General features: G+C 36.3%; 2 protein-coding genes across 2 annotated transcripts in view; one reads left to right on the plus strand and one right to left on the minus strand.

The window, feature by feature from the left end:
- Window positions 1-9,802: 9,802 nt before the first annotated feature.
- Window positions 9,803-27,378, minus strand: part of LOC308640044 (uncharacterized protein) — a gene marked incomplete at both ends in the record, with an annotated part of 70,517 nt that continues 52,941 nt past the window's right edge. The window contains 3 exons of the mRNA XM_081312108.1: window positions 9,803-9,807; window positions 12,606-13,244; window positions 18,167-18,293. Coding sequence (XP_081168234.1) covers window positions 9,803-9,807; window positions 12,606-13,244; window positions 18,167-18,293 — 771 coding nt within the window. The remainder of the gene's footprint in view (window positions 9,808-12,605; window positions 13,245-18,166; window positions 18,294-27,378) is intronic.
- Window positions 20,232-22,798, plus strand: LOC308640045 (calcineurin subunit B type 1). The gene has a single exon (XM_081312109.1). It carries the CDS (start codon window positions 20,334-20,336, stop codon window positions 20,844-20,846), a length of 513 nt encoding a protein of 170 aa, XP_081168235.1. The 5' UTR covers window positions 20,232-20,333; the 3' UTR covers window positions 20,847-22,798.

A 27,378-nucleotide genomic window follows, 5' to 3' on the forward strand; every position in this document is an offset into this window, starting at 1 on the left:
TGGAGATTTCACCTATATAAAGCTACAAGGCCTTTAGTATTGTCTTATGTGTTGTACGTTTGAGTGCACTCTTGTGTTTTGTGTTATATGTCTGTGTGTGCATATGTCCATATATCATATATGAGGAGCGCTCATGAAAAAATGGATCCGAATTTTTTTATTCACGTGATTTTAATGGTTTAATTTAAATTAGGTAAACAGCTGTTAAGGATTGTTTTTAAAGGAGGCTAACATATCTGTTTCTTTACTTTCACCTTTCCTTTTCATTATGTTTAATAATTCTGTTCAGGATAATGTAAATTGTTCAGAAAATTGTTTTCTTAGTACCTGTTGGAATGTTACATAATTTCATTTTAGCATCATTGCCAGAATTCCCATCTTCATCCCAGTGCCGGTGATGACAAAGATAAAACCAAACTACAGCTTCTATGATAGCTATCACAGTAAACTGTAAAAACTGATGCATCAATGAATAATAACTCAACAAGTAATGCTCAATCAAGGAGTCGATTTACTTTGGGAGGAAACAGACACATTGATAGATTCCTCCGCTTTGAACTGCTTGCAGAACTTGCCTGGACAATGTATCACTTGTATGCATTGTGAACTATCTGTTGGTGCAGCGAATTGTGGTAGTACTGGCATATCTTTGCTGATGGTGTCACCGGTGATACAATTTTTCCAAAAGAACCGTCAATTGGCTTGGTGTCATGGCATTTCTGTATCCTCCTCCCTTCTGCTAGTGATGGCCTAAAATTTGGGGGCCAACAGAGGTGAAGCAAAGAACCTCACCTCCCCACTGGTGCAAAGGCCAAATTTAGGGGCCAACAGAGGTGAAGCAAAGAACCTCACCCCCACACACACACTGGTGCATAGGCCTATCTACAAGTATGGCTGTATGCTGGACCGGTAGTCAGTGACGGTTATGATCCAATTGCAGTGGTACCAACCTAAGACAGGAGGCTGACACCTAGAGGTCAGCTCATCCGATGATGGGTAAGGACCATATGTTGAATTGGACAACCTAACAGGCATGGTGCCTAAGCCACATTGCTTGTTGTTTAATTAATCAGAAGGGGGGAGATGCTGAGAGCCATAGCCAAGTAGGAATGACACATGGAAAGGTTACCCTGCTCAGGGATTAGTGTGGCTCCAGGTTTAGGGTGGATCCCGCTGGATTAGGGTGGCTCCAGGTTTACGGTGGATCCTGCTGGGAATAGGGGGTATCCTGCTGCCTCAGGCGCCTGCTCCTTGAGTTCCCATGGAGTTACGATGATAGAACGGAGTTACTAGCAGCCTCCTGTTGTACCCTTTTTTCTAATAACCCCTTTTCCTTTAAATTTTCTTCCTCTGTCTGACTAGTTCGAGAGACGTTCTCTTTTGCTTGATCTAAAATGTCTTTATCCATGGTCTGAACCTCTAACAATTCACTGAACACTCTTTCAGTTTGTTTTTTACTAATTTCTAATCTACTATAAAGATAAGGCAACCCAATAAGATAACACACACACACACACACAAAAAAAAAAAAACGAAACTGAATGAAACAAAAACGGAATACAAAATCATTGTATCAATTTTCTATTCCTCAGGGCCGACAAACTTCAAACCTTGAGCCAATCATTTTGCCCAGTTTGCCTGAGAAAGTTCTAGGTATAGGCAGCTTGAAATAAAATCAAAATAAATCAAAACAAGAACACATTGTTTTTTGAAATGGTCACCCATTCTCTCGCCTTCCCTCAGGTGCGAGCAATTTCACTTAGCTCTAAGCTTAAGACATTCCCCGCACGGGCCGCCAAATGCCACAGTCTGGCTGGGCACAAAATAACCAAGCCACCACAAAAGCCTTGTAGATTCAAACAGAAACTCTTTAATCCCCAACTCTCACCAGCACTCTACATGCACATTCTGGGAAAATACACTCCCTCCACTGGGCTCTGCTACCAATATACCCTCAGAACCCCACGAGAACTCCACGGGAACTCAAGGAGCAGGTGCCTGAGGCAGCAGGATACACCCTATTCCCAGCAGGATCCACGCTAAACCTGGAGCCACCCTAATCTTGCAGGATCCACCCTAAACCTGGAGCCACCCTAATCCCTGAGCAGGGTCACATTTCCATGGGTCATTCCTACTTGACTATGGCTCTCAGTATAACCTCATGAGGAATGAGCCTCTTTTCTCTGCCAGTGGTTGGCTGCTAGGTGAGCATCTGAGCTGGGTCAACCTCTTCACCTTGAGGGTGAATGGCTTTAGTTCAATGGAGTCTTCCTCCTCAGCCTCAACCTTCTCTGCTTATGTATGTCATTTAGCCCTTGGGTTGTACTGTTCTCTGGCTGCCATATCACAATGGGTAGTGACTTTAAGTGAATGTAGGCATTTCTGAGACATCAAATGGCCTTGGCCTGGAAGGTTCTGCCAGGGGTAGTGACTAGTTCTTTAGATACTGCTGCTCGGGCAACTATATCAACAGCAACGTTTCAGATGTGCTTGGGCCCTGGTTTGCATCTCAATCTGGGACTACAAAGACTGGGGTGGAAAATGGTCAAATCAGTGCTGGTATCAACCACCTCTACCCAACTTCCTAATCCTTCATGCTGTGAAAGGCTTGAAGTTCTGGAAAACAAATGCATCTCAAACTTCTTGATGCTTGGAAACACCTGAGTAAACCATTCTACTGCAAATTCCTGTGCATCAGATTCCTAGGTGCTGAATATGTGGCAGAGAATGCCTTTTCTTGCAGAAAGCTTTCAAGACCCAAATAAAACATTGGGTAGTGGCATGACCTATGAAGAAAATTGAAGCAGGCGTATGACCCGGGCAGAACTTGGGAGTTGTGGGCTCTGGTTCTGACCTGCAGTCTTGGCTAGACATGGAAGCCCTTGATCTGCAAGGCATCCCACTGTCAAGACTTAAGGTATGCTTCCCCTCAGAAGTTCACTAGATGCTCCTAAAGGAGTAAACCTTGATTCTTAAAAACTAGTCTTAAAAACACTAGCTAGAAAGTCAAGATAGTAAAATAGAGGTCTGGGGAAGATGGGTCTGGCTGTAACATATTCCCAAGAACTGGCAATCAGACACAAAAGGCATCCAGTTGGTACTTCAGATGAGATTCCTTTGGGGTTTAAGACCATCCTGCTGTCTTCCTACTGAAATGTGTGTGGTGGACCTTAGTTTCCCTGAGATGCCTTCTAGGGGTAGGTGTGCAGACCTCGGGTCAGATTTCACTTGGATCCAGCAAGCATCACTGGGTTGATGCCAGATTTGGATCCTGGCACCACTAGGTGTTTAGAGGGAAAAATCTTGTTTGCTTGTTAGGGGGAGCAAGAGGGAGTACTGTAGTATGTACGTGTCCTGGGTCATAACTTGGGCAAACAGAACATGAAAGTACATGGACTACAAAAAACACAGAGTAGAATATACCACATATGTGGAAGAGATTTAAAAAACCATAAACCCTCACAAGTTAAAGGGGACAGATGGCGGGCACAACAGATGGGCCAATAAATGGGGGCTTTCCCTGACCCGTGAACCCATCTCCGACTATGGGCTAGCCTGAGTCTCTTCTATGCCTAAAACCAGCTGCAGAGGAAACAGAACAGTTTCCTAACCAGAAAGTTCGCTTCCACCCAGCCCCAGGAGGGAGGGGGATGTAGCCCTGGAGCAATTGAAATAAGGAACTTGGCAAATTGTAAGGATGTTACCATTTTATTTTTGATCATAAAACACAAAGGCCCTGCTTAGTGGACCAACATGGTGGCTCCTAAAAGCACATCTTGTAGGCCATGTGCAGCTTGGGTTGACCCTCCACCATCCTAAAGAATGGAGGTGGACATTGTCCACCCAAGTGAATACTAGGTGTCTTGGGCTTGAAATTTCTCTCTATGGAAAACTTAATTCTCCCTCTCAACTGAATAGCTAGGCTAGTGTCAGTTATCAGTCTAACAATTGTGTACAGGTGACTGTCTTTGGCTAGCCTTCCCCCAGGGCCTGGGGACTTTGGATGTCCTGACACCCATTGTTGACAGTTGCTTCCTTTTATGGAAGGGGAAATGAGCCCCAACGTGGGCTTCCCTCGAGCACCTGGTACACCCAAGTTCTCCACCTCACTAAGGTATACTGTGTGTAGCAGTCTCTGCACCTGGAAGACCTAAGTCCTTGCCCTGGTTCTCCAAGGAAGCAGTACAGAACCTCCTTAAGTGGCATCTCTGGCCATCTCTGGAACAAAGATAGCCTCTTCCTTTTGACCAGGGCCTTAGTGCTCCTGTAGAGACATTTCTCAATCTCCTCATCTGAGATACAGGCCAGCAAATGGGCATCTGCAAATGTTCCTGAGCCTCCATTTTCCTCAGAGGTTGGTATCTAGGGACTTCTGAGCTGGAGTGAGTGGCACTGTCTACAGGGCTGTGAGCCTTGTGGGGAAAAAGTGCACTAGCAAGAGGTTGGACTTCTAGGTTAGTGGTAAAATCTTAAAGGTTTGGACAATCGTGCCTCAAACAATCATGCCTCAACAATGCTTAAACGTCACCATTGCACCCGAGGGACAACTTGTGGTAGAGGGCATTGGGTCCATCTCAGGTTACTACAAACCTCACCTGGCTTCCAACAGTCAAAGGTACTAATGTAAGTACTGCTCAAACTCGAAGGCTTGTTGAAGCAAAGGACGGGTGGAGGGGGCAACACTGGGTAGATGGAAGTGCGAATTTAAGGCCCCTATTTTGGTGACTCTGGGCTGACCATCTAACTTGAAGATTCAGGTTATTCTGTCACCTAACAATCTTGTACATGTGGCTGCCTGTAACCAGACCAAGTTCTGCAAGGACTAGGGACTTGAATCACTCATTCCACTGAATCCTGCATGGGCCATTGACAAGTACTGAGTAGGTGCTAGCTAGATTTGAAGACCTGAAAATCATTTCCCATGTCTGAGTCTTAAGTTGACCTGAGACTTTACTTTGAAAGGCTGAGTATCCTTCCATGAAATACCATCAGTTTGTCCTTGTAAAGGAAGCAAACTGACACCCCCAACTTTTCCTGGGGTCTGAACTCCCATTTGCAAGTGCTGAAGGTGGTTCTCAAAGAGCACTTGTAACTTGGGATATAACTTCTCACTATAGCTTTGTACCCAATAAAAAGCTACCTAAAGGTAAATAAACATTTTTGCTGGGAAACAGGTGGTGCCCTTGTAAGGGGAGCCACTTGCTGAGGGATTACAAAAGTTGAATGAGACTCTGAAGGGAGACCTCTAAACAGGGAGACTTCATAGCCTAACATGATGGCAGGAGGAGCACTTCTACATGCCCCAAGTCTTAAACCTGGGACAAAAACACCCAGTCACCTGCTTGTCCTTGAAATGTCATATCTGGAATGACTTCTGTCCTACTCATAGCATTTCCTTCTGGTCTCCAGCTGATTGGAAAAATCTAGCTCCACAGGGGAGGGAGGTCTGCACTAAGTTGCATTTGACAGCAAACTCTGTTGCTGGGACCTTAAACCCAAGCACTTGCATGGCCCAGGCAGGTAAGGGATGAGAGCAGACCAGGAGGGGGCTGGACAGTAGACACACAACTACTTGAAGCATGGCTCAAACGTCTGAGACCAGTGCGAGAGCAAACTCTGCTGCCAGGACTGTCCAACAGGTACTAGGAAACTCAAGTTTCCACAAATCTTGCGTGCAGGGCCCAGACTGCTTCTTCAGGGCAGGTGTGAACCTGGGCAGAAGCCTGTGGACACTCCTTGGCTTCTAGCACTGGCCATGTAGGCAGAATCCTGTACCTGTGTACATGCCCATATGATCAATGGTCAGCTATTCCAATGTAGAGAACGTCAAAAGCAAAAAGCACTAAACCCAATGCTGGCTTGAATGTTCTCCCTAGACCCCATCCTCAACTTCCCTTATGGGTGAGCCTGCAGCAATTAGCATTGCCCAGGAAGTACTCACTTATGTAAGTGAGAATTGTCCCAGTGTGTCTCTGGGATTTCATCTTGACAGCTCCTCTAGAAGCTGAGAGCCTTCAGAGGCCACCCACTATGGCTGCTAGAACTTTTTATGGACAACGGGACAATACATCTAGTCAGATGTGCTCTGTGACCTACAAGTCCTTGTGTTATAAAAACAGTCCACCGCAAGTTCCCCATTAGCTAGGGAAATCAAACATAGAAGGGAAGACGAGATACACCTATAGCACTGAATATAACTTGCAACGTGTCAATGACAAGCCTCAAAGCTTACATAATCTCTTAGGTACAGCTTGGCTAAAAACTCGAATTCCCTGGGAACACCACTGTTTCTTAAGTAACGTTCTTGGTCTCAGCATGACTACACCCACCACTACATGTCTAGGTCCACACTAAGATTGCCGTAAGATGCCATGATGTAATGGTAAACCACTTGAAGTGTCTGAACACTTGATTTGTCTTACCACCCCTGACCTAGAAGTCTACATTCTGAATGCTAAACCAAACTACCTTAAAATTGCATTCTGAGAAAATGCAAGAAATGATCATAGTAGGGAGACTGGGGTTCAATGACCTCTTGCTCAAAAGATGAGTAAGGATCTTGACTTGTGCTCTTACTTCTTGTTGAATCAACCATTATTCAAAGCACCTCACAGTGAAGCCAGTCTTGTGGGCAGAGCTGAAATTGACCTGGAGTCAGACACCAGGCTTTGTTACACTCTGTGAGACACTGATGGAGCTACGAAAGATGCATCTTGGCTTCTTAGCTACCTAATGTGCCCTCAGCAGGGACTTTCTGCTGCCACATTTTCCCATTGACAGCATTCTTAAAGCCTCTTTCCACCATGAGTTCTGTAGTGGGAGTAGGTTCCCAAGGCACAGGATCTGAGTGTCTGGACTGTGAACTTGAACATGAGAACAGTGTTTGTGCCTCTGGCCTCCCTCAGGAGGGAACTCTAGAATCATGCCACAGAAAGGCAGAGGCACAAAAGTCCTCTGTTTGGAGGACTCTCACAGTAATCCATTGTGATCACTATTCTGCGGTCAGACTGGTCTTCACTGTAACTCCATTACCCTAGACTTAGCCTCACCTGTGCAATGGCAAGCTGGCTGGAAGGCAATTATATGAATGTGCCTGGCCCTAGGATCGACTCATGGGAGGGCTAATGCTAACCCAATGTGTTTTCTTGGGGTATACAGAACAAGCAATGCCATTAATAAAACAACTGGCTTATGAGCAAGTGAATTGTTGGTGCAGAGAAGTCATTAGACCATGGAAACATGAAGATTTAAACACATATAATAAATTATGTAGAGACATTAATGAACAAGGACAAGTCAAATACAAAAAGTGCAATTTGCCTTATGCAAAACAAGACCTCATTATTTATGTCATACATCTTTTAGCTCCAAGGTTCCATATCGTTGAGCTCAACATATTCAACCAGAAAAGAGTGGATTTGTTTTATGCTAGATGAGTTAAGAACTGATATAATTGGAATGTAGAGTAAACATATTTTGATTTGGGGTTGAGTTGTTTCAAGTATGATGGCTTGCCCAGAAAAACAATGCAGGAGATTTTGTCCTCCACTCCACCCATATTGTATGGAAAAATTCTTATGTTTTTAATTTAAAAGTGGAAGTCACAGGCAATCTACAGCAGTCATTGAAATATCATGATGAGACAGCAATCTGCAACTGTTTTTCTCATGTTTTTGTATCACTGATTGCTGTGGAATTTGAATATTTGAAATATAAAAATTATATTTAAAAATAAACATGAACATTCTCTTGTATTATAAGGTAATTTTAAGGCTCATAGCCTAAGGTCATAATACACAGTATAGTTACCTCATATTTTTTTAATGTAATCCCACGACAAAGGAGTTGGGATATATTTTTCATGAAAAAAATATATTTTTACCAAGTAAAATTATGTTGTTCCATGTATCATACTTTTCTATGCAGTATATGTTTGGCCTTAAAATCAATAGAAGTGAATGCCTTGATAAGGCTGCCAAAAGGTTTATATTATCTTCTCCTGGTGAATATTGTGGAAGAATATATGGAGGATGAACCAGAAGATTTCTGAAATTGTGTATTTTTATGGCTGGAAACTATTGAAAGGTACATCACTGTTATTAATGAAAAAGACTGATTAAAATCAGCAATGGTTCTTTAAGCTTACATACATGAACAAATTCTTTGTTAAGCAAAAGTGCCCTGTGCAGCCAGGGATGGCTGAAATATATTATACTTAGATTCTGGTAATCTCGTTTTTTTTTTTTTTTAACTCTAACTAGCTCAATAAATCTCTCTATTCCTTTTCTTGCTTTTAAAACCAGAGGAGCATTACTTGCCTTTTTTAACTTTCTGGATTGTTTCCCAATTTGAGTGCAATAAAATATACAGAAAACTTGGGAAAATATTACAAAGCATACAAATGGAAGTGAATAATCTTTGCTTACTTTGTGACTCTTTTTCTTTCAAATGCTGTTGTAGCTCAAAGTGGATAACTTATATTTCTTCAATTACCTTTAACTGATTATATGTCCATTTTTCCCCTAGCATTTGGAAACCACACGTGATCCACTATTGGTCTCTTGCTTAAGTCTTTACAAGTTTTTATTTCTGCATTGTTGTGTATTGATCCAATTTATTTTTCTTCTCAGTTAGTGTAGTTTCATGTATAATTAAATTGATATAAATATACATATAAATGTCTATATTGCAGAGTGTACAATGTCCCCAGATCTTGTTCTTAGGCATATGTTGCTGTAAACTCAGTTCTTCATGAATTATATGTAATGTTAATAATAACTATGAATAATATTCAATATGATTTTTGTATGGATTGTGTGTATAAGAAGCTTTTATTCTATTGTAGCTGAAAAGGCAACATTTTGTTAAGAAACTTAATCTTTACTTACAAACTTCTCAGTTTACTTCTTACTACTTGGTCATCAGAAAATGAGACTATAAAACATAGCTCATTGACTATTTTGTCATAAGTATAAGGCCTCAATCAACGTTGACTCCACATTCATTTCTCTAATACCTGCCCTGAAATAACACTATCTATAGAATAACAAGGATGTCAGAACTTACTAATGTACATGAAAACACTGATCATTGTCCTCATTCAGAGAAAAATGAAATGTCTCCAATGAGGATGAAGTCTAGAAGGCCATTATGCACACCAGAAAGATAAAGCTCTTCTCTCCTGTAAGAGCTACCTTTAAGTTTGTGGAAATTCAGTCTATTAAAATCACTAGGAAATGTTAAAATGTTAAAAAGTTAAAATTCTAAAATTTATAAATCAAGATATGAAAATTTAGGGCTTATTTTCCTATATCTATATCCTTCTTATAACTCTTAATTTCACTATAAATACAAACAGGAAAAAAAATTATGATCTCACTTATGCAAATTGTATTCCACATTAAGTTTGATTAAAATGTGTAAAAGTATTAACAGATGCTAGAGTATTATTTACTCAACAGTATGTTTTACTGTTACATAGAACATTTAGTCAAGTGGAACACTATGATGTCTGTCATTTAACAGGATGCAATGCATGAGTGTTAACATATAAACAAATATTCAGTTGTAAAGATATATTGCATACATAAGGTAAATACAGGTAAAAAAAAATCACTATAAACCTGGTATGATGGTCCACGCTTGCAATCCAAGAATATTGGGAAGCTGAGTTGTTTCAGAAGTTTAAATTCAGCCCCAGCAACGTAGTGTGGTTTTAAGCAAGTTAGCATGGCAGTCTCAAAATTTGAAAAAGTGGTGAGAGGGCTAAGAAATGTGGCTCAGTGTATAAAAATACCTAAACTTACACTAAAATACAAAAAAAAATATTAAAGTTTAAAATATTACACTTCAGTGTTAAATATCAAAAATAGATTTCATATAATTCTTTTCTCAGTATTCAAAAGTGAAAATAGTAATTTTTGATTTAGGAAAACAATTATATTTTTTCAAAGATGAGGTTTCTTCACTATGCATGTATTATATTTATGAGATATTTCTACAAAATAACTTAATAATGCTTAATAAATTTAAGCAAAATTTAAAGACGACTACTTGTTCTCTAAATTAAATAAATTCTGTATTTTACTGATCCTCACATACATCAAGGTGTATACATTGATGATAATTTTACTATACTCTCACATTTATTATAAATGTTTAATTGTTATATAAGGCATACATTTTGGACAAAATCTGTTCAATATTCACTACTAGTATGAGTTTTCAGATGTTCAATGAATTTAAAATTTAAATACATTTTGAAAATATTATTTAGCTTTTTAGGGTTTCTGGGCACAATGAATTCTCCAAAAATAAGCAGTGTTTAAGAAACATGTGGCTACAATTTGTTTTCCATTTGTATTTTCTCTAACCAGTATGCATCCACAGGTGCTGAGTACTGGTGAATAAATTTTGGAGGCATTGTCACATTGTCAATTTTCACATTTCAAAACTTTCTCTATGCTATGATTATTGTGGTGAGGATTTAAGTGTTGTTCGTTTCTAAGAGTAATGGTACAATGGTCTCATTTTAGAGCTTCTCTCCAGTGTGTTTTCTCTGATTTCTAGTAATGTATGATATAATTTAAAATGTTTCTACATTCTCTAATTTATATATCTTCTTTCCAGAATAAGTAGCCTCGTGGTGAAAAGAATTGATTTCTTATTAAAAGCTTTGCTGCATTGTTTCAATTTGTATGGGTTCTTTTCTGTATAAATTCTGTTGTTAATAAGGTTTAGTATTTCTTTTTAAATGTTTATTTTTTTTTAGTTGTAGTTGGACACAATACCATTATTTCACTTATTTGTATTTCTGTGGTGCTGAGGATCGAACCCAGGATCTGACACATGCGAGGCTAGCACTCTACAAATGAACCACAACTCCAGCCCTAAGGTTTAGTCTTTCTTTAAAAGTATTATCACTTTATTTACATTTCACATTCACCAGAATGTTTTCTGCTGTGGTGAATAAAGTTTTATTTTTTATTAAATGCTTTTCCACATTATTCACATGTGTAGGGCTATTAATCAGTGTGGGTGCTGTTGTGGTGAATAAGGACTGTTTTATTGCTAAAAGCTTTGCCACATTCCTTATATTTGTGAGGCTTCTCTCCAGTGTAAATGCTGCTGTGGCAAATAAGGTGTAAAATTTGAGTAAAAACTTTGTCACATACATTGCATTTGTGAAGCTTCTCTCCAGTGTGAGTTCTGTTGTGGCAAATAAGGTGTGATTTTTGACTGAACACTTTGCCACATTTTTTACATTTGTAGGGCTTCTCTCCAGTGAGTTCTTCTGTGGTTATTAAGGTCTATTTTTTTACCAAAAGCTTTGCCACATTCCTTACACTGGTAGGGCTTCCCTCCACAGTGGATTCTGCTGTGGCGAGTAAGGTTTGATTTGTCACCAAAAGCTTTGCCACATTCTGTACATTTGTAGGGCTTCATTCCACTGTGAGTTCTTCTATGTTTAATAAGCTCTGGTTTTCGACCAAACACTTTGCCACATTCTGTACATTTGTAGGGCTTCTCTCCACTGTGAGTTCTTCTGTGGTTAATAAGTTCTGATTTTTGACCAAACACTTTTCCACATTCTGTACATTTGTAGGGCTTCTCTCCAGTGTGAGTTCTTCCATGGTAAATAAGTTGTGATTTTTGACCAAAAGCTTTGCCACAATCTTTACATTTGAAGGGCTTCTCTCCAGTGTGAGTTCTGTTGTGGTAAATAAGTTGTGATTTTTGACCAAAAGCTTTGCCACAATCTTTACATTTCTAGGGCTTCTCTCCAGTGTGAGTTCTGATGTGGCGAATAAGGACTGATTTTCTACCAAAAGCTTTGACACATTCTGTACATTTGTAGGGCTTCTCTCCAGTGTGCGTTCTTCTGTGGCAAATAAGGTTTGATTTTCGACCAAAAGCTTTGCCACATTCTTTACATTCGTAGGGCTTCTCTCCAGTGTGAGTATTGGTGTGGTAAATAAGTTGTGATTTTTGACCAAAAGCTTTGCCACAATCTTTACATTTGTACGGCTTCTCTCCAGTGTGCGTTCTTCTGTGGCAAATAAGGTTTGATTTTCGACCAAAAGCTTTGCCACAATCTTTACATTTGTAGGGCTTCTCTCCAGTGTGAGTTCTTCTGTGGCAAATTAGGACTGATTTTAAACTGAAAGCTTTGCCACATTCTTTACATTTGTAAGGCTTTTCTCCAGTGTGAGTTCTGATGTGGCAAGTAAGGTATGATTTTTTACTGAAAGCTTTGTCACATTTTGTACATTTGTAGGGCTTCTCTCCAGTGTGAGTTCTTCTGTGGTAAATAAGGTGTGATTTTTGACCAAAAGCTTTGCCACAATCTTTACATTTGTTGGGCTTCTCTCCAGTGTGAGTTCTGATGTGGCAAATAAGGACTGATTTTTTACGAAAAGTTTTGCCACATTCTGTACATTTGTAGGGCTTCTCTCCAGTGTGAGTATTGCTGTGGTAAATAAGGTCTGATTTTTGACCAAAAGTTTTGCCACACTCTTTACATTTGTAGGGCTTCTCTCCAGTGTGAGTTCTGCTGTGGCAAATAAGGTTTGATTTTTGACCAAAAGCTTTGCCACATTCTTTACATTTGAAGGGCTTCTCTCCAGTGTGAGTTCTTCTGTGGTAAATAAGGTGTGATTTTTCACCAAAAGCTTTGCCACAATCTTTACATTTGTAGGGCTTCTCTCCAGTGTGAGTTCTCCTGTGGCAAATAAGGTGTGATTTTTGACCAAAAGCTTTGCCACAATCTTTACATTTGTAGGGCTTCTCTCCAGTGTGAGTTCTGATGTGGCAAATAAGGACTGATTTTCTACCAAAAGTTTTGCCACAATCTTTACATTTGTATGGCTTCTCTCCTGTGTGAGTTCTTCTGTGGCGAATAAGGTTTGATTTTTGACCAAAAGCTTTGCCACAATCTTTACATTTGTAGGGCTTTGCTCCATTGTGGTTTCCTCTGTGGTAAATAAGACCTTTTATTTTACTAAAAGCTTTGCAAGATTCTTTATATTTGTAGGGCTTCTCTCCCATATAAATTCTCTGGTGATGAACAAGGCCTGATTTTTTATATGATTTCTGGTATTCACTCTCACTTGTAGTTTTCCATATTTTCTTTTGTGGGAAATAGTCAAGATCACAACTTCTATATTTTGCACTTATCACTTCATGAAATATATGTTTTAGGCCCTTTTCTGGTGAATATTCTTGGATATGATTAGGAGTCATGGCTGAAATAAACAAAAATAAAAAATCAATACCTATTAGACTGGGATAAATATATTTTTCATACATAACATGAAATTAAGGTAAAATAAGTACATCAGGAGTGTAGCAGATTAGTAAGTCCAACGTCACCATAAATCCAAAATATATATATATATATTAGTTCAAAAAAAGGAAATAAAAAATTGCCTTGAGAATATTATCCAAATTCTTGTAGAGACCACAGTATCCAAGAGGAGTACATCATTAAGAAGAGTAATATAATGAAGTGTATAAAAGTATAATTAACAGCCTTTTGTCCTTCATAAGATAGTATTATGTATTTGGGAAATATCTACCAGCTACCTTCACTGTCAGTAGAATAAGAGAAATGTGAAACATATACAAACATATCTTGTTTTTTCAAAGAATGTCCAAAAATGGTTTTTGTCTACCAGGACATAGAGACATGAATATAACTAGTAGATTTTGAGTGATAATACCATAAATATTCAACAAGGGTACAGAGGCAATGGACTCTTAAAAAGAAATATGAACAAAAAACTTCCTAAGAAATATACACATGTATATAAAATTTTTCATAAAAACATTTTAAAAGACTATAAAAACCCTGCATAGCCTATGGCCATAATATTTGGATGAATTCAACACATGACAATCAAGTATAATAAATTGATTTTTATATTTTTATATTCATGTGATATGAGAATCTCCCTTATTGACAAATACAACTTTGTTTATTTATAAATATATCATGGTATTTTATACTATATATACAAGGTAAAATGACTAAATAGAATGAATTAACAAAATCATTATTTTATGTAATTATCAATTTTGTTCTTACAAGGTATTGTATTCCTTCTACTAGTACTTATGAAGAACATAATACACTCACAATGTGGTAAAATAAAACTCTTGACCATATTATGCTCAATAAAATAAAAAATATGGAGACTTTTACTATAATATCAACCCTACACAAAACATAGTACCTGGTGAGCAAAATTTTGCTCACTAAATTTCTGACTTCCACATGTGAATCAAATGCTCCTACAACTTAATATCTGTCTGCCACCTTTCACTTAATTCAAAGTCCTGCATATATTTCTTATAACACTTTAAGAGACAAAATATTTTATAACTAAATAATAATAGTATATAAGTACATATTTTTAAACATTTGACATTAATGGGCACACACATTGAGTCCCTAGCTTTAATACTGAGAAAAATTTTGGCACTAAACACAAAAGCAGAGGTATCTCTTCAATTTTCTGATTTAATTGTTAATGGATACATATTTAATACTGGCAATTCTGGATCTTTAGGTCATCCAACTTTTAATGTTTCATGTGTAATGCTTTAGATTACCCCAAAAATTCTATATCACGAACTACAACACAAGTCTTCTTAAAATTGTTTGAGCCATGCTGTTTCTAGATATCTGTGACTATTCTCAAACATGAAGTACTTTTGCATGGCCTCCCAATTAGCAAATATTACAAAAATGCAGTACTGTTCTTGCCTATTTTTATTTATCTAAGTCTTTATATTTTTTCCCAAAACTGGACTACATAATCTACTGTTGGCTCTTTTAATGAACAAATAAAAAATAGTACAGCAAATATAAACAAAGAGAAGCATGGCTAAATCCAAGTTACAAAAAAAGAAAAATAAAACATTAAGAATTTAACATTAGGATACTAACAGTTATGAACTACTCAAAGAACACTAAATAACTATTTAAAAAGTTTAGAGACTGAAATTGAAAAATATTAACATCAATGAGCACAATGTTTATGTGAATAATTCTTTACAAAAAAAAATGAGAGAGGCATTCCTAGTGTACAAATCTGAAATTCTACAAATAAGGGCGAGGCTAATCAAGGAGTGCAAAGTTTAAGACAAGTCTAAGAAACTTGTAAAATACTGTAAAAATTAAAAATCTATAGGATATATAAAGAGACGTGGGATATATATACACACACACACTGTGTTTTGTGTAGAGTTGATTTTATAGTCAAAGACTCTCTCTCTCTCTCTCTCTCTCTCTCTCTCTCTCTCTCTCTCCATATATATGTATATATGAAGTGTGAAAAGAATCCAAGCATGCCACAATAAAAAAAACAATGATCCAGAAATTAAATCACTAATCAAAATTTAAAAATATAAAAAAATTACAAAGTAGAAGTATAATGATTTATTCACTTCAAAATATTTATTATTACTAATGCATTATTGGAAAACACAAAAGAAAAAAATTTACTAACAAAATTTAATCTAAAAAAGAAAATGTCAAGTCAGTTCCAGCAGAGAGCATGGAAAGTAACCAAGCATGATCTGCTCGTAGAGGCCCTATTTGTTTAAAAATGGATAATGCTCCTGCCTTTACATCTCATCCTTTTGCACAATTTTTAATCAATGAGATATAGTTTTAAATTATGAAATTTCTCATAATTCTTTTGGACGAGCTTTTGTTGAGTGAGCATATTGTATCCTAATACTTGCCTTTTAAAACAGAAACAAAGATATAGCCTCTCTTATATTAATATGCCTTAAATATTGTTTTATTCAGTTAATGTGCTCAATATATAACATAAAAGTTAATACTCAAAATTGGTCATCTGCATTGAATAGACATTTTATTCTCAAACAGCCATTACCAATAAAATTATGTAATATATGAGGTTCCACCTGACCAGCATGACAACATCCTATGCCTTTGATCACGTGGGAAAAAGCATAGACTGCTACACTTATGCCAACATGTCCTGTTTGGACTCTAGCTTCATGCTTGAAAAATAGCAATTATAAATGTACATCAGGGACTTCACAAGCTGATTTCTAAGTTTTATTAAACCCTGGAAGATAAGAGTTCATCCAAACAAGAGAATAATCATTCTCCTCAAAAGAGGAAAAACATTAAAAGAGGACCCCAAGATACTTGAATTCTAGTTACTTGGGGAGATATAAAACCATTAACACCCTCAGCTCAAGAGGTGTTGGCTAAAATGGGGTTAGAATATACTCTAGATAACTTTGTTCATTCTTTGATTGCTAAACTCACAAAACTCTGTAAATGCTTTGGTCTTAATAACAATTTTGCTCTGTTTTTGTACACCAGTTCTGGGAAATTCAGTCCTGTCAGATCCTGGACTTCTAGAACTCATTACAATATCTTGACTCACTTGCATAAAATTGTTATATACCTGCAAAAATGTCTCATGGTATTCATTGTTGTCTTAGCAGAATAATGTGTCCTTACCATCCACATAGTATTTAATAGGTCACCATCCTGTGCAATTTATTCATAAAAGATCCATTCCTCTTGATAAAAACTGTGATGATTCAGTGAAGCTTCTCTCTAAGGCAGAATTTAACTCTTTGACATTCTCCTTGGTGGGTTTACCTGGATTAGCTCTACCGGCTTATAAAACTACTATGAAACTCACCTCTGCTGTCATAAACAGTATTAGTCATGCCTCCATGGATGTAAATATGCTTAATGAAGAACAAAAACAACATTGTCAAGCCATACTTGACAATCATGCTGCAATTGATTGTCTGTTATCGTTACATCATAAAGGTTATCAGAAGTTTAATACCATGTGTTCCTTCAATTTAAGTTATCATAGTAATTTTATTTCAAAAGACTTAGATTACCTTACAGATATCATTAATAAGGTTCAACAAGATGATGGATTTTGGACTTGTTGGATTAGTCAGGTTCATGTATACTCAATTTCATCTGGGTTAAAAATATTTATAGGTGGATGTTTACTGATGTTGGAACTTGCTGTTGTCTATGCCTGCCCTATTTTTTGCCCCGACCAGCATTAAGGAGATAAGTAATATTATTTATTCAAAAGGCCTTTAAAAAGAGCGGAGGTATTAGGTATTCTGACCTTGGAATAGACAGGAAAGTGTGGGGGTGATAGTAACTGGCACCCTGAGTCCCAAAATTGTAATGCCAAGCAGTTTCTCCCTGAAGCTATAAAGACAACTCTACAGGTGCACTATCTAGTTTCTGTGGTAATGCCCTTAGGGAGAAGGAGCTCTATATTTGTATTAACTGTACCTAATCTTGGTTAGCTAGCACTTGGGGTTAAAGAAACACTGGGTTAGAATGTAGTCATGGTATCAGAAGCTATGTAATTTTGGGGTAATATATGTGCAGATGTTAAGAGGGGTGGCCAGTTTTTTTTTTCCTTTTCCTTTTCACTGTATGTGTGTGTCTCTGTCTTCTGTTTGCCCCTTTAAAGGTTTCCTCACAAGAAGATTTGAAACAGATCATGCTGGCCCCCACAACAAAAGGGAAGTTTTGATGGTTAATCTGAATAAACTTGGACATCACTAAAGAAGAAAACAGAGAACAACAGGAATTTGAAAATGTGATAAATATAGGGCAGTATGTGTTCAATGATTACAATCAAAATAAATAAACCTAAGCTTCTGAAAATTTCTTCTGAAAGATAACTACTCTTTCAACATTTTTTAGTTTGGTTTTCTCCTCAACATTTGAATAACTCAACTGTGTCCCCCGCTATGTGTAGTCTACAATACTTTACATCACTAAATTATACTAGGTACTACTTATCTAAAGTGAAGGATGTGTAACACACAAAGAAAGAGACAGATTAAGGAGTAAAATTATATATATATATATATATATATATATATATATATATATATAGAGAGAGAGAGAGAGAGAGAGAGAGAGAAAGAGAGAGAGAAAGAGAGAGAGAGAGAGAGAGAGAGAGAGAGAGAGAGAGAGAGTAAAATATCTGTACTAAAAATGCCCTTTTTCTTTGAAACATAAACCTGAAACTAATTTTTATAGAGAATTTCCCAGAAGATACTCTGCAACAGAAGTAAATTAAATAATAATTAGTAATTAATAATTTTAAAGGGAAATTAAACTTACCCAGGAAGGCCAAGTTTCTATAGTTCTCTAGCATCACATCTCTATATAAATTTTTCTGAGCAGGCTGAAGGCATTCCCACTCCTCTTCAGTAAAATCAATGGCTATATCCATAAATGTTAACAGTTCCTAAAATAAGAATAGGTAAATAAATAACACATTGACTACAGGTATATTTGCACAGTGTGTAATGTAAATACAGGTGAAATTAGAGAGTTAGTAGGTAGTGTTTTGTAACACAATGATACTATTATCTACTTCAGCAGAAAAAGTGATTTAATTTCAAAAAAGTATATATACTCCACATTTATGAAACACAATATAAAACTCAGGCATTATCACAAAAATATATATTTTGTAATTTTTTATATCTTGATCTAAATTATACATATTTTTTCAGAAGAGAAAACCATGTAAGAAAGGAAAGCCTCAAATTTTAATTGTACAACCGCTAATCAGAGATTTACTAATGTGTAGAATCTTATTTGTTATTTCTCTGACTGAGCTGGCTATTCTGAATGTGTAGTGAGATCTCTAATAATTCCAATATCAATGGTATAAGAGAAATTTTGAAATGTAACAAGGTAGATAGACCACTAAATGGAAATATTTAATAGTTTATTTAAGTTCAAACATTTTATGGTTTTTATGTATGTTATTAATATAAAAAAGCAACAACAATACTGTTTAAATTTTCCTTTTTATAATTTTAACATTTAACATACAAATTTATATATATATATGTATATATATATATATATATATATATATATATACACAAAGTTTAATCGATGTTTATATTGTATGATATTTATAATAGAATATACATATAGCTCTTCAAACAAATATAATTTGTTTTTTTTTATTCTAAAGGTTCTTTCTAATTCTACATGACAGTAAAATCGATTTTATGGTATTATGCAAGCATGGGATATATCTTATCCTAATTAAAGTTCTGTTCTTGTTGGTGGCTATGATGGTAGGATTCACTTATAGATATATATCTTTTGTATTTCTATCCTTGTCTTATTTATTTATTTGTTTGTTTGTTTGTTTATTTATTTATGTTTACCATTGTGTAATCTACTGATCTTCTTTTCTTACCCTTCCCCACTTTATGAGCTTTAGATTTTACATATCAGCAATAACTTTCAACTTTTGGTTTTATAGAAATGGTTTGTTAAACTTAGCATAAAATCTCCAGATTTATCCATTTCCTGGCAAATGTCCTAAAGTCATTCTTCTTTATGGCCGATTCATAGTTTATTGTGTACATAAGAACAGTTTTTTTTTATCCTGTCATCATTGAATGGACCCATTCATCATTGAATGATTGGTTTTATAGCTTAGCTATTGTGAATTGTGCTGGTACAAACATTAATGTGGCTGTGTCAATGTAGTATGCTGATTTTATGTCCTTTGGGCATATACAGTGCAGTCAAAAAACTGGGTAAAATTGTGGTTCCATTTCTTTAACAATATCCATACAGGTTATTATGTTTCACTTAAACCTCCATACAGCTGGAAAAATTGGAATTCATCTATACCTGAGGTGAAAATAAAACATACAAAAAATTAGTAAGCCATAAAATGACTAGAATTTATTGTCAAATCATCCATCCCAATAAAAAGTAAAAGTAAAGAAAGTCTTAAGCAAAAGAGCAAAATTAGAAGCTATTAAAAATAAATATAGGCGCGCCCCCCGCCCTCCGCCCCGTGCGCTGCTGCGCTCCGCTCTCCCCTCCCTCTCCTGCCCTCCCCCTTTTTCGTGCCTTGAGGTTGCGGGTCAGCGCGAGCCACTGCAGGGAGTCCGTCACGGATCCGGCGCGAGCGAAAGGCTGCAGTCCCTGAGCTGCCGACCCTCTCGGCCCCTTTTCCCCCTCCTCTCCGCCTTTCTGCCTCGCTTCCCTCCCGCCGCCTCTCCTCCCGTGCTCTCTGAATCTCGACCTTAATTTCTTTCCCCCGCCCTGCCCGCTCTCTCGCGTGCCCAGTCACCCAGCCGGCGTGGGCCCCCGCGGCGCCGCCTCCCCTCCCCCAGCCTGCACCCCCTCCCCGGGCATCCCGAGGGCGGCAGCTGGGCCGCTGCCGCCGTCGCCGCCGTGGCTTCCTGCGGAGCTCCTTAGAGCAGACTCTTCACCAAGCGAGTGAGCCGCGGACCCGCTGAGCAAAATGGGAAATGAGGCAAGTTATCCTTTGGAAATGTGCTCACACTTTGATGCTGATGAAATTAAAAGGCTAGGAAAAAGATTTAAGAAGCTGGATTTGGACAATTCTGGTTCTTTGAGTGTGGAAGAGTTCATGTCTCTGCCTGAGTTACAACAGAATCCTTTAGTACAACGAGTAATAGATATATTTGACACAGATGGGAATGGAGAAGTAGACTTTAAAGAATTCATTGAGGGAGTCTCTCAGTTCAGTGTCAAAGGAGATAAGGAGCAGAAATTGCGGTTTGCTTTCCGTATCTATGATATGGATAAAGATGGCTATATTTCCAATGGGGAACTCTTCCAGGTGTTGAAAATGATGGTTGGGAACAATCTGAAAGACACACAGTTACAGCAAATTGTAGACAAAACCATAATAAACGCAGATAAGGATGGAGATGGGAGAATATCCTTTGAAGAATTCTGTGCTGTCGTAGGTGGCCTAGATATCCACAAAAAGATGGTGGTAGATGTGTGACTCTCTGAAGAGTACCATCCAACACTTTTGCTTTCTTCTCCATCTCTGAAGATCTGCTCAAGACGTCCAGCAATGCTCTCTGTGTATTTAAATGGAAGTATTTTTCTCTGTGAAGCCACATTTCCAACATGAGCCTCATGAAGCCAACTAAGTGTTATTGAACTCTCTTCTCTCAATAACTCAGTGTAGCACTTTAAAGTCTGAAGGACAGCAACATGAAAAGAGCATATCCATGTGGTGGAGAAAGGGAAGGGGTTGGCTTTTTAATTTATTTTTCTTCATCTTTTATAACAAGAAAGTATCTATATATACATATGTAAATATTTATATATAGATATATGTAGCTTTCTATATATGTAGTAGGTTGGCTTTAATTTAATATACTTGATTCAGAAACAAAACGATAGAGTACAAAAGTGCCAAGCAGAACATAAAACATCCTTACTTTTATTTCACACAGTTTTATATGTAGATAGAAGATTGTACAATTTGAGCCGGGTGTTAGGCCAGCTATTTTTCTTTTCCTGAGCTTTCTCCTTTGAGAGATTGACAAAGCATTTGTTAATGTCCTATTATTTACCTTAATTACAGTTTTGTAACAAAGGAGCCTATAACTTTATTTATACCTATGAATATATTTCCAGGGACTAAGTCTCATTGTTGAGCAGTTTAATCCATCTCTGGCTGAGAAGAAAGTATAGTTCAGTGCTGCTGCCAAGAGCTAGTTCTTGTGTTCATACAGTGACTGCACATCGCTATGGCTGCTTCCTTCTGTTACTTTGTGAGTAGGAGCCATTACATTTATTAAATGTCCCTGGGTAAACATAATTTTTCAGTTGTGGTTTTATAAAGACCAGAAGCTATCTGAGGCATTCATGATTTCTCTTTAGCATTACTTAATGAAAACCTGAAGTAATCATGTAACTGCTTACGGTATATGTTTGTTTCATTATATATGGATGAATAATTTGTCTTTAAAGTCCTGTTTGAATCATGAGTTTCCCTTCTGTGTTTCAAAAGACTTGCAGCTAATCTAAGAAACTGGTGACATTAATGTGCATGTATGTATCTAAACACCCACACATTTGTGATTTAAATGGGAGAAATCTTGCTAATCTATATGCCACAGAAGAGCAAAATTTTATCTAAATTGATACTGCATAAACTTTTTTATAAGGCATAGGGAGTGCAAGATTTTTTTGTTGTTGTTGTTTGCCCATACAATTGGTAATGGATGGTAACTTAATAAATTTGTGTGACATAAAAGTAGTGTATCATGTTCCACCACTCGATGTTATCCCTTCCCTTTTCTGCAAAGGTACTATTGGCTGGAAGAAAAACATTTTGGGTAGCTTTATATGACAATAGTCTTTCCCTATATAGTTTTTCTATAAAAACTGGTTTTGTAATCATGAGTGGTAAAAGGCAGGTCAAATCAAGGTGGATGAATCTTAAATTGAATACACCTGCCTGCCATCGCTGTTCGTTCAACTGAGTGCTGCACATCATGGGCTCTGTCTGTGAGAGAAAAATCCCGGTGCTTGGTGTCCTTGCATGACATGGAGTTTTGCATGTAGATCGATTTAAAATGTACCTCTTGTTTACATAATTTGCATAATTTTAAAAGATAATGTTGCCAAACTTTGGAAATGTTAATGTTCAAACTGAAAATCTCCACTACATGTAACTTTCTTCCTCTGGATCAGTATGTGGCTCACAATCCCAGCCAGTGGTTTGATCTGTTCCAGTGTCAACTGCCATGTGCTCTGCTTCAAGGGGGAACTAGTCTTTTGTGATTTTTTTGTACATAATTATTTGTTACCAATATTTTAGCAAATGCTTTCTATTTCTCTTGCTTGTGCATATCTTGGCTGGCGTTATAGAAAAATAGTGCAAACATTATTTCCTTACTCGGGAATGAGGGGTTTTCTTTCCCTTTTTTTTTTCTTCCTCTTTTTTAGTTTGTGTGAAGGGTGGGCAAGGGAGGGGGTGGTTTATGTTGAATGTTTAGTTCTTCTTCTGCATGATAAGTCATGTTGTGGGATCTTTAGACAACTTCATACTGTATGAATAAGAAAATAAAATATTTGAAACTTGAAAAAAAAAATAAACATAACAAAGAGTTACCAGTATCAATGTTGGTGCTTTTAAAAAGCAAATGAGCCCAGTCTAGTAATGGGCAACTGTGGTTCCAGTGACTGAGGAGTATAAGAAAAAAGGATCATAAATTCTAAGACAATATTATATATAATATTGTCTTATATATTTTTTATTGAGCAACTAAGTGAGGCACTTAGCAACTCAGCAATACTCTGTCTCTAAATATTAAAAAAGGACTGAGGATGTGGCTTTATTGTTAAGCACCCCTGGGTTTAATATTCAGTACAAATTTTTTAAAAGCAGATACAATTTAAAAAGCACTAGCAAATGTGAAAATTCAACAAATAAAAATTATATCAATTATACAGTATATAATTGCAAATATAGGCATATTTAATGATTGTTCACTTGATGGAAATACACGCTGGAAAATTTATCCTAAGAATCCTCTGCAATTTTCCAATTCTCTGAGTGCAATGACAGAATCTAGATGGTATAAACTAGTATATGGATAAGATATTTGCTAGATACATGGTTGTACATAAAGTCTACTGCTGACCAAAATACGCATGATTCCACATGATTGATGTTATGAAGTAAAATCATTCAGAGTAAACCTCATAATAAAATAAATGGTGGAACTACAGAAAACACCAACAACAAAACCCTTAAAACATGCTAGGATATTGGAAAAAGAGTGTGATAATAAAAATGCTATTTTATTCCTTCACTCATAAAACATAACAGTATATTTTGACACATTAAATGCTGAATATAAGTTATTAATAAATAATATGAAATATATAAGAAAGTACAAATCTCAAAAGTTTACATACAAAAGATAGGGTTCATATGGTCGTGCACACCTGAAATATCTACTATTCTGGACTCTAAGGCATGAAGTTCAAAATTTAAGGCCAACTGAAGAAACTGAGCAAACCCCATCTGGAAATAAAATTTAAAACACAGCTGAGAATATGCTCAGCATTAAGACACTTTGGTTGAATCCCTAATACCACAATAGAAAACAAATAGTTTTTTTTTGTCTTAAAAAATATACAATATGATTGACTTAAACTTATGAATTATAAAATATTAATACAAAAAAATCTATTCATCAAATGATTACATTAAAAGCTGCAAAACTGACAAGGTAAAAAACCCTAATTTCTTCACATATAATCAAACACTAGAAATACAACAGAATGCAAAAGAAAACCAGAAAATTCTTGAAGAGTCACTTTAAAAAGGATATATCTAAGTATTCAATAATCATAAAAACTCAAAATCTTTAGAAATTAAGTAACATTGAATAAAATCACATCATATAGATGAATTAAATAGTATTGATGAATATGTGGAATAAATGCATTCACAAAAAAACGAAAATAATAATTTAAGCTTTTATTATCCATTTGTAGAAACTGTTTTGTAATCATATGTATATGATACACCCATACAGGAAACAGAGACTAAAATTACAGCAAATGTAGATGAAAATACAGCCACATTCTTCCAGAGTTGAAACCAGAGGGCATGGCTAAAGAGGAAGAAGTAATTATTAAATTTTGAAAAATGTAAATTCTAGGAGCTAGAATTTTTGTTGCTGTATTATATCCAGTTTGACAAATACTATAAAATACCATGTATGTTTTATACTGATGTCACATGAATGTTGCATTTCATATGCAAGTATGTTTACAAAGGGAATATGCAGTATTTCAGAAAATAAAAATACAGAAAAGAACATAAAAGACTCAAATATTCAACTTATTTACAAAGGATAAAACTATTATAAAAATGATCATTTTTCCCAAGGTACCATTTAATAATAACTGGTCATAATTTTACCATTCTTTACTTTTTGTTAAATAATAAATCAAAGCAAAAACTTCTAAAATTTTCTGGGAAAGATGAATGTATATAAAATTAGACAAGTACTCTCTCATACATAAGAGCAAATGTACTAGTGATCATTACCTGACACTAATGCATGTTATAATATTACAACAATGTAGTAATTTTAAGATAAACAAATCACAATAGATAAAACTACATAGGGCAGTTCATATGTATGCAAATATCTCTTTATTGTTAATAATTATAAGTATATAAATCAAAACATATCAATACAATATTTAATGTGAATGAATGCTACAATCCAACCTCAAGGTAGATGTTAGAATAAAAGGCATAGATTACAAAAGTGACTTGTGTGCAGAATGTGTGTGACACTGGAATTATACACAAGCATCCACCAAAGAGCAGATATAAAGAGAGATCATTTTAAAAAATAAAATAAAAATAAATAAAAGCAGAATATAAGCCTCCCTTCATTTATGGATACACCAAATAAATATATACTCCTGTTTTGAGTCCTTCTAAAAACTGTAAAGGAATTAGAAGCACACAAATTGGAAAACTGAATAAAAAAAAAATATTGACCAAGAGATAAGTAGAATGCACTTGAAGATTTTTCTGATTTGAGCAATATGCAAAATTACTGGAACAAAATGCCCAAATCCAGTGTTAATATAAATAAAGGAAGATTGATTTGTATGTGAAATATATTATTTAACTCCAAATTTCCTGTAGTTTAAATGCTAATTTATCTGTACACACAGAGGAAGATTAAGATATAAATGAGTATTTACTCCAGGGAGGAAAAAAATAAGTGGTTTTCTAAGGCCATGCAAGATCCATGGGCATTATCCCATTAGACCAGAGTGAAAGAGGTGTTAAATCTTAAGGTAACCCCTTAATCCCTTAGAGGGATTTGCCAACATTCTCTAAAAATGCAAATAGCTGTTGCTGACAGTTGAACTTTTATCTAGACAGTACCAAAAAATTAACAGGGAAATATAGGCCACCAATGAAAGCCAAAGTGGCAGTTTAGCACTTCCTGAGCTCTCTCACCCAGCTCACTTTACTAATAACACCAGACCTAACCAATTCTTTCTGTAATTTGCCCCGATATTAATTTTTCCATTCAATGGACTACATCTGAAACCTGAAAGCATTGAAAGCACTGGTAACTGTGCAGGTACAAATCTCCCTAGAACAAAAAGGACTGTTTTCACATTGGTGTGCAAACATTGTAATGGGCTAAAATCTCAAATATTACTGAAGAAAAATGGTTACAATCACAGATCCCTTTTTATTTCTAAAATAGATGCACATTAATTTTTTTTCCAGTGAGCATAAGGCACACTGGAATCTAAAAAGCTTGCATCAGAATTTTAGTGGACCATCCAACTATAAGATCTTCTGCATGAACACAGCAGTTAGAATGGCTACTCTCAAAAAGTGGAATGGTAAATAGTACTCCAATTATATGAATATGGAAGAAAGAAACACTATGTTAGACCATAAAATTAGTGAAGACATTTTTAAAAATGGAAGTTGAGAATTCTCTCAGTTATTTCTTTGAGAAACTAAGCTCTCTACATTTATACTGCTATTGAACAAGAAAAGCCTGAAGTACTGGTCTGGACTTATGAGAGGCATTAGCTGTGCCAGGTGTGGGATCCTCATATTACATAGTTCGGAAACACAGTTCCAGGAAAATACCAGAGTAGGGAATGAGAATGCTCTCATATACATTCCACAAAAGAAAATCTGAGCATAAAGACACTCTGACAGGTTATCTGCCTTTGGAGACACTAAGGAAGAATAGAAACGCATGATTTTTCCAAGATCAAGTGATTCTTCTTTACTTTTCAATCATGTAAAATGTTCATAAACAACAACAACAAAAAAATGAGTTTTTGATTTTTTCTATGGTAATGGGGATTTGAAACAGCAGCATGTTAATTCTGGGCTACATACCCAGCCATGTTTTAAAATTTTGAGACAGGTTTTTCTAATTGTCTAATTAGTCTACCTAAGTTCCTGATATTTACCTTGAAATTCCAATCTTACTGACTTAGCCACTTGAGTCTCTGGAATTAATATGCATGTATATCATTGCACACAGAGAGAAAAAATACTTTTTTTTTTGAGAGAGAGAGAGAGAGAGAGAGAGAGAGAGAGAGAGAGAGAGAATTTTTTAATCTTTATTTTTTAGTTTTCGGCGGGCACAACATCTTTGTTTGTATGTGGTGCTGAGGATCGAACCCCGGCCGCACGCATGCGAGGCGAGCGGGCTACCACTTGGGCCACATCCACAGCCCGAGAAAAAATACTTTAAATTCTCATCGAGATTTTGGTATAACAATTGAAAATACCATGTTCATTTGAAATACAATATGGGTAAGTAACTGATAATACTGCAAAAATGTAACTGATAATACTGGGAAAGGGGGAAGTTGTCATTGAACAGGAAGCTAAAATTTTATATATAAATACAACTCACAATACTGGGACACAAATTTAAAATCACACTCAGAAACTGTTTGAAGGTAAAAAAATTTAAAAGTACCAGGTATGTAGC

The sequence above is a fragment of the Spermophilus citellus genome (genome assembly GCF_964194105.1).
Source record: "Spermophilus citellus genome assembly, contig: SCAFFOLD_74, whole genome shotgun sequence".
NCBI lineage: Eukaryota > Metazoa > Chordata > Mammalia > Rodentia > Sciuridae > Spermophilus > Spermophilus citellus.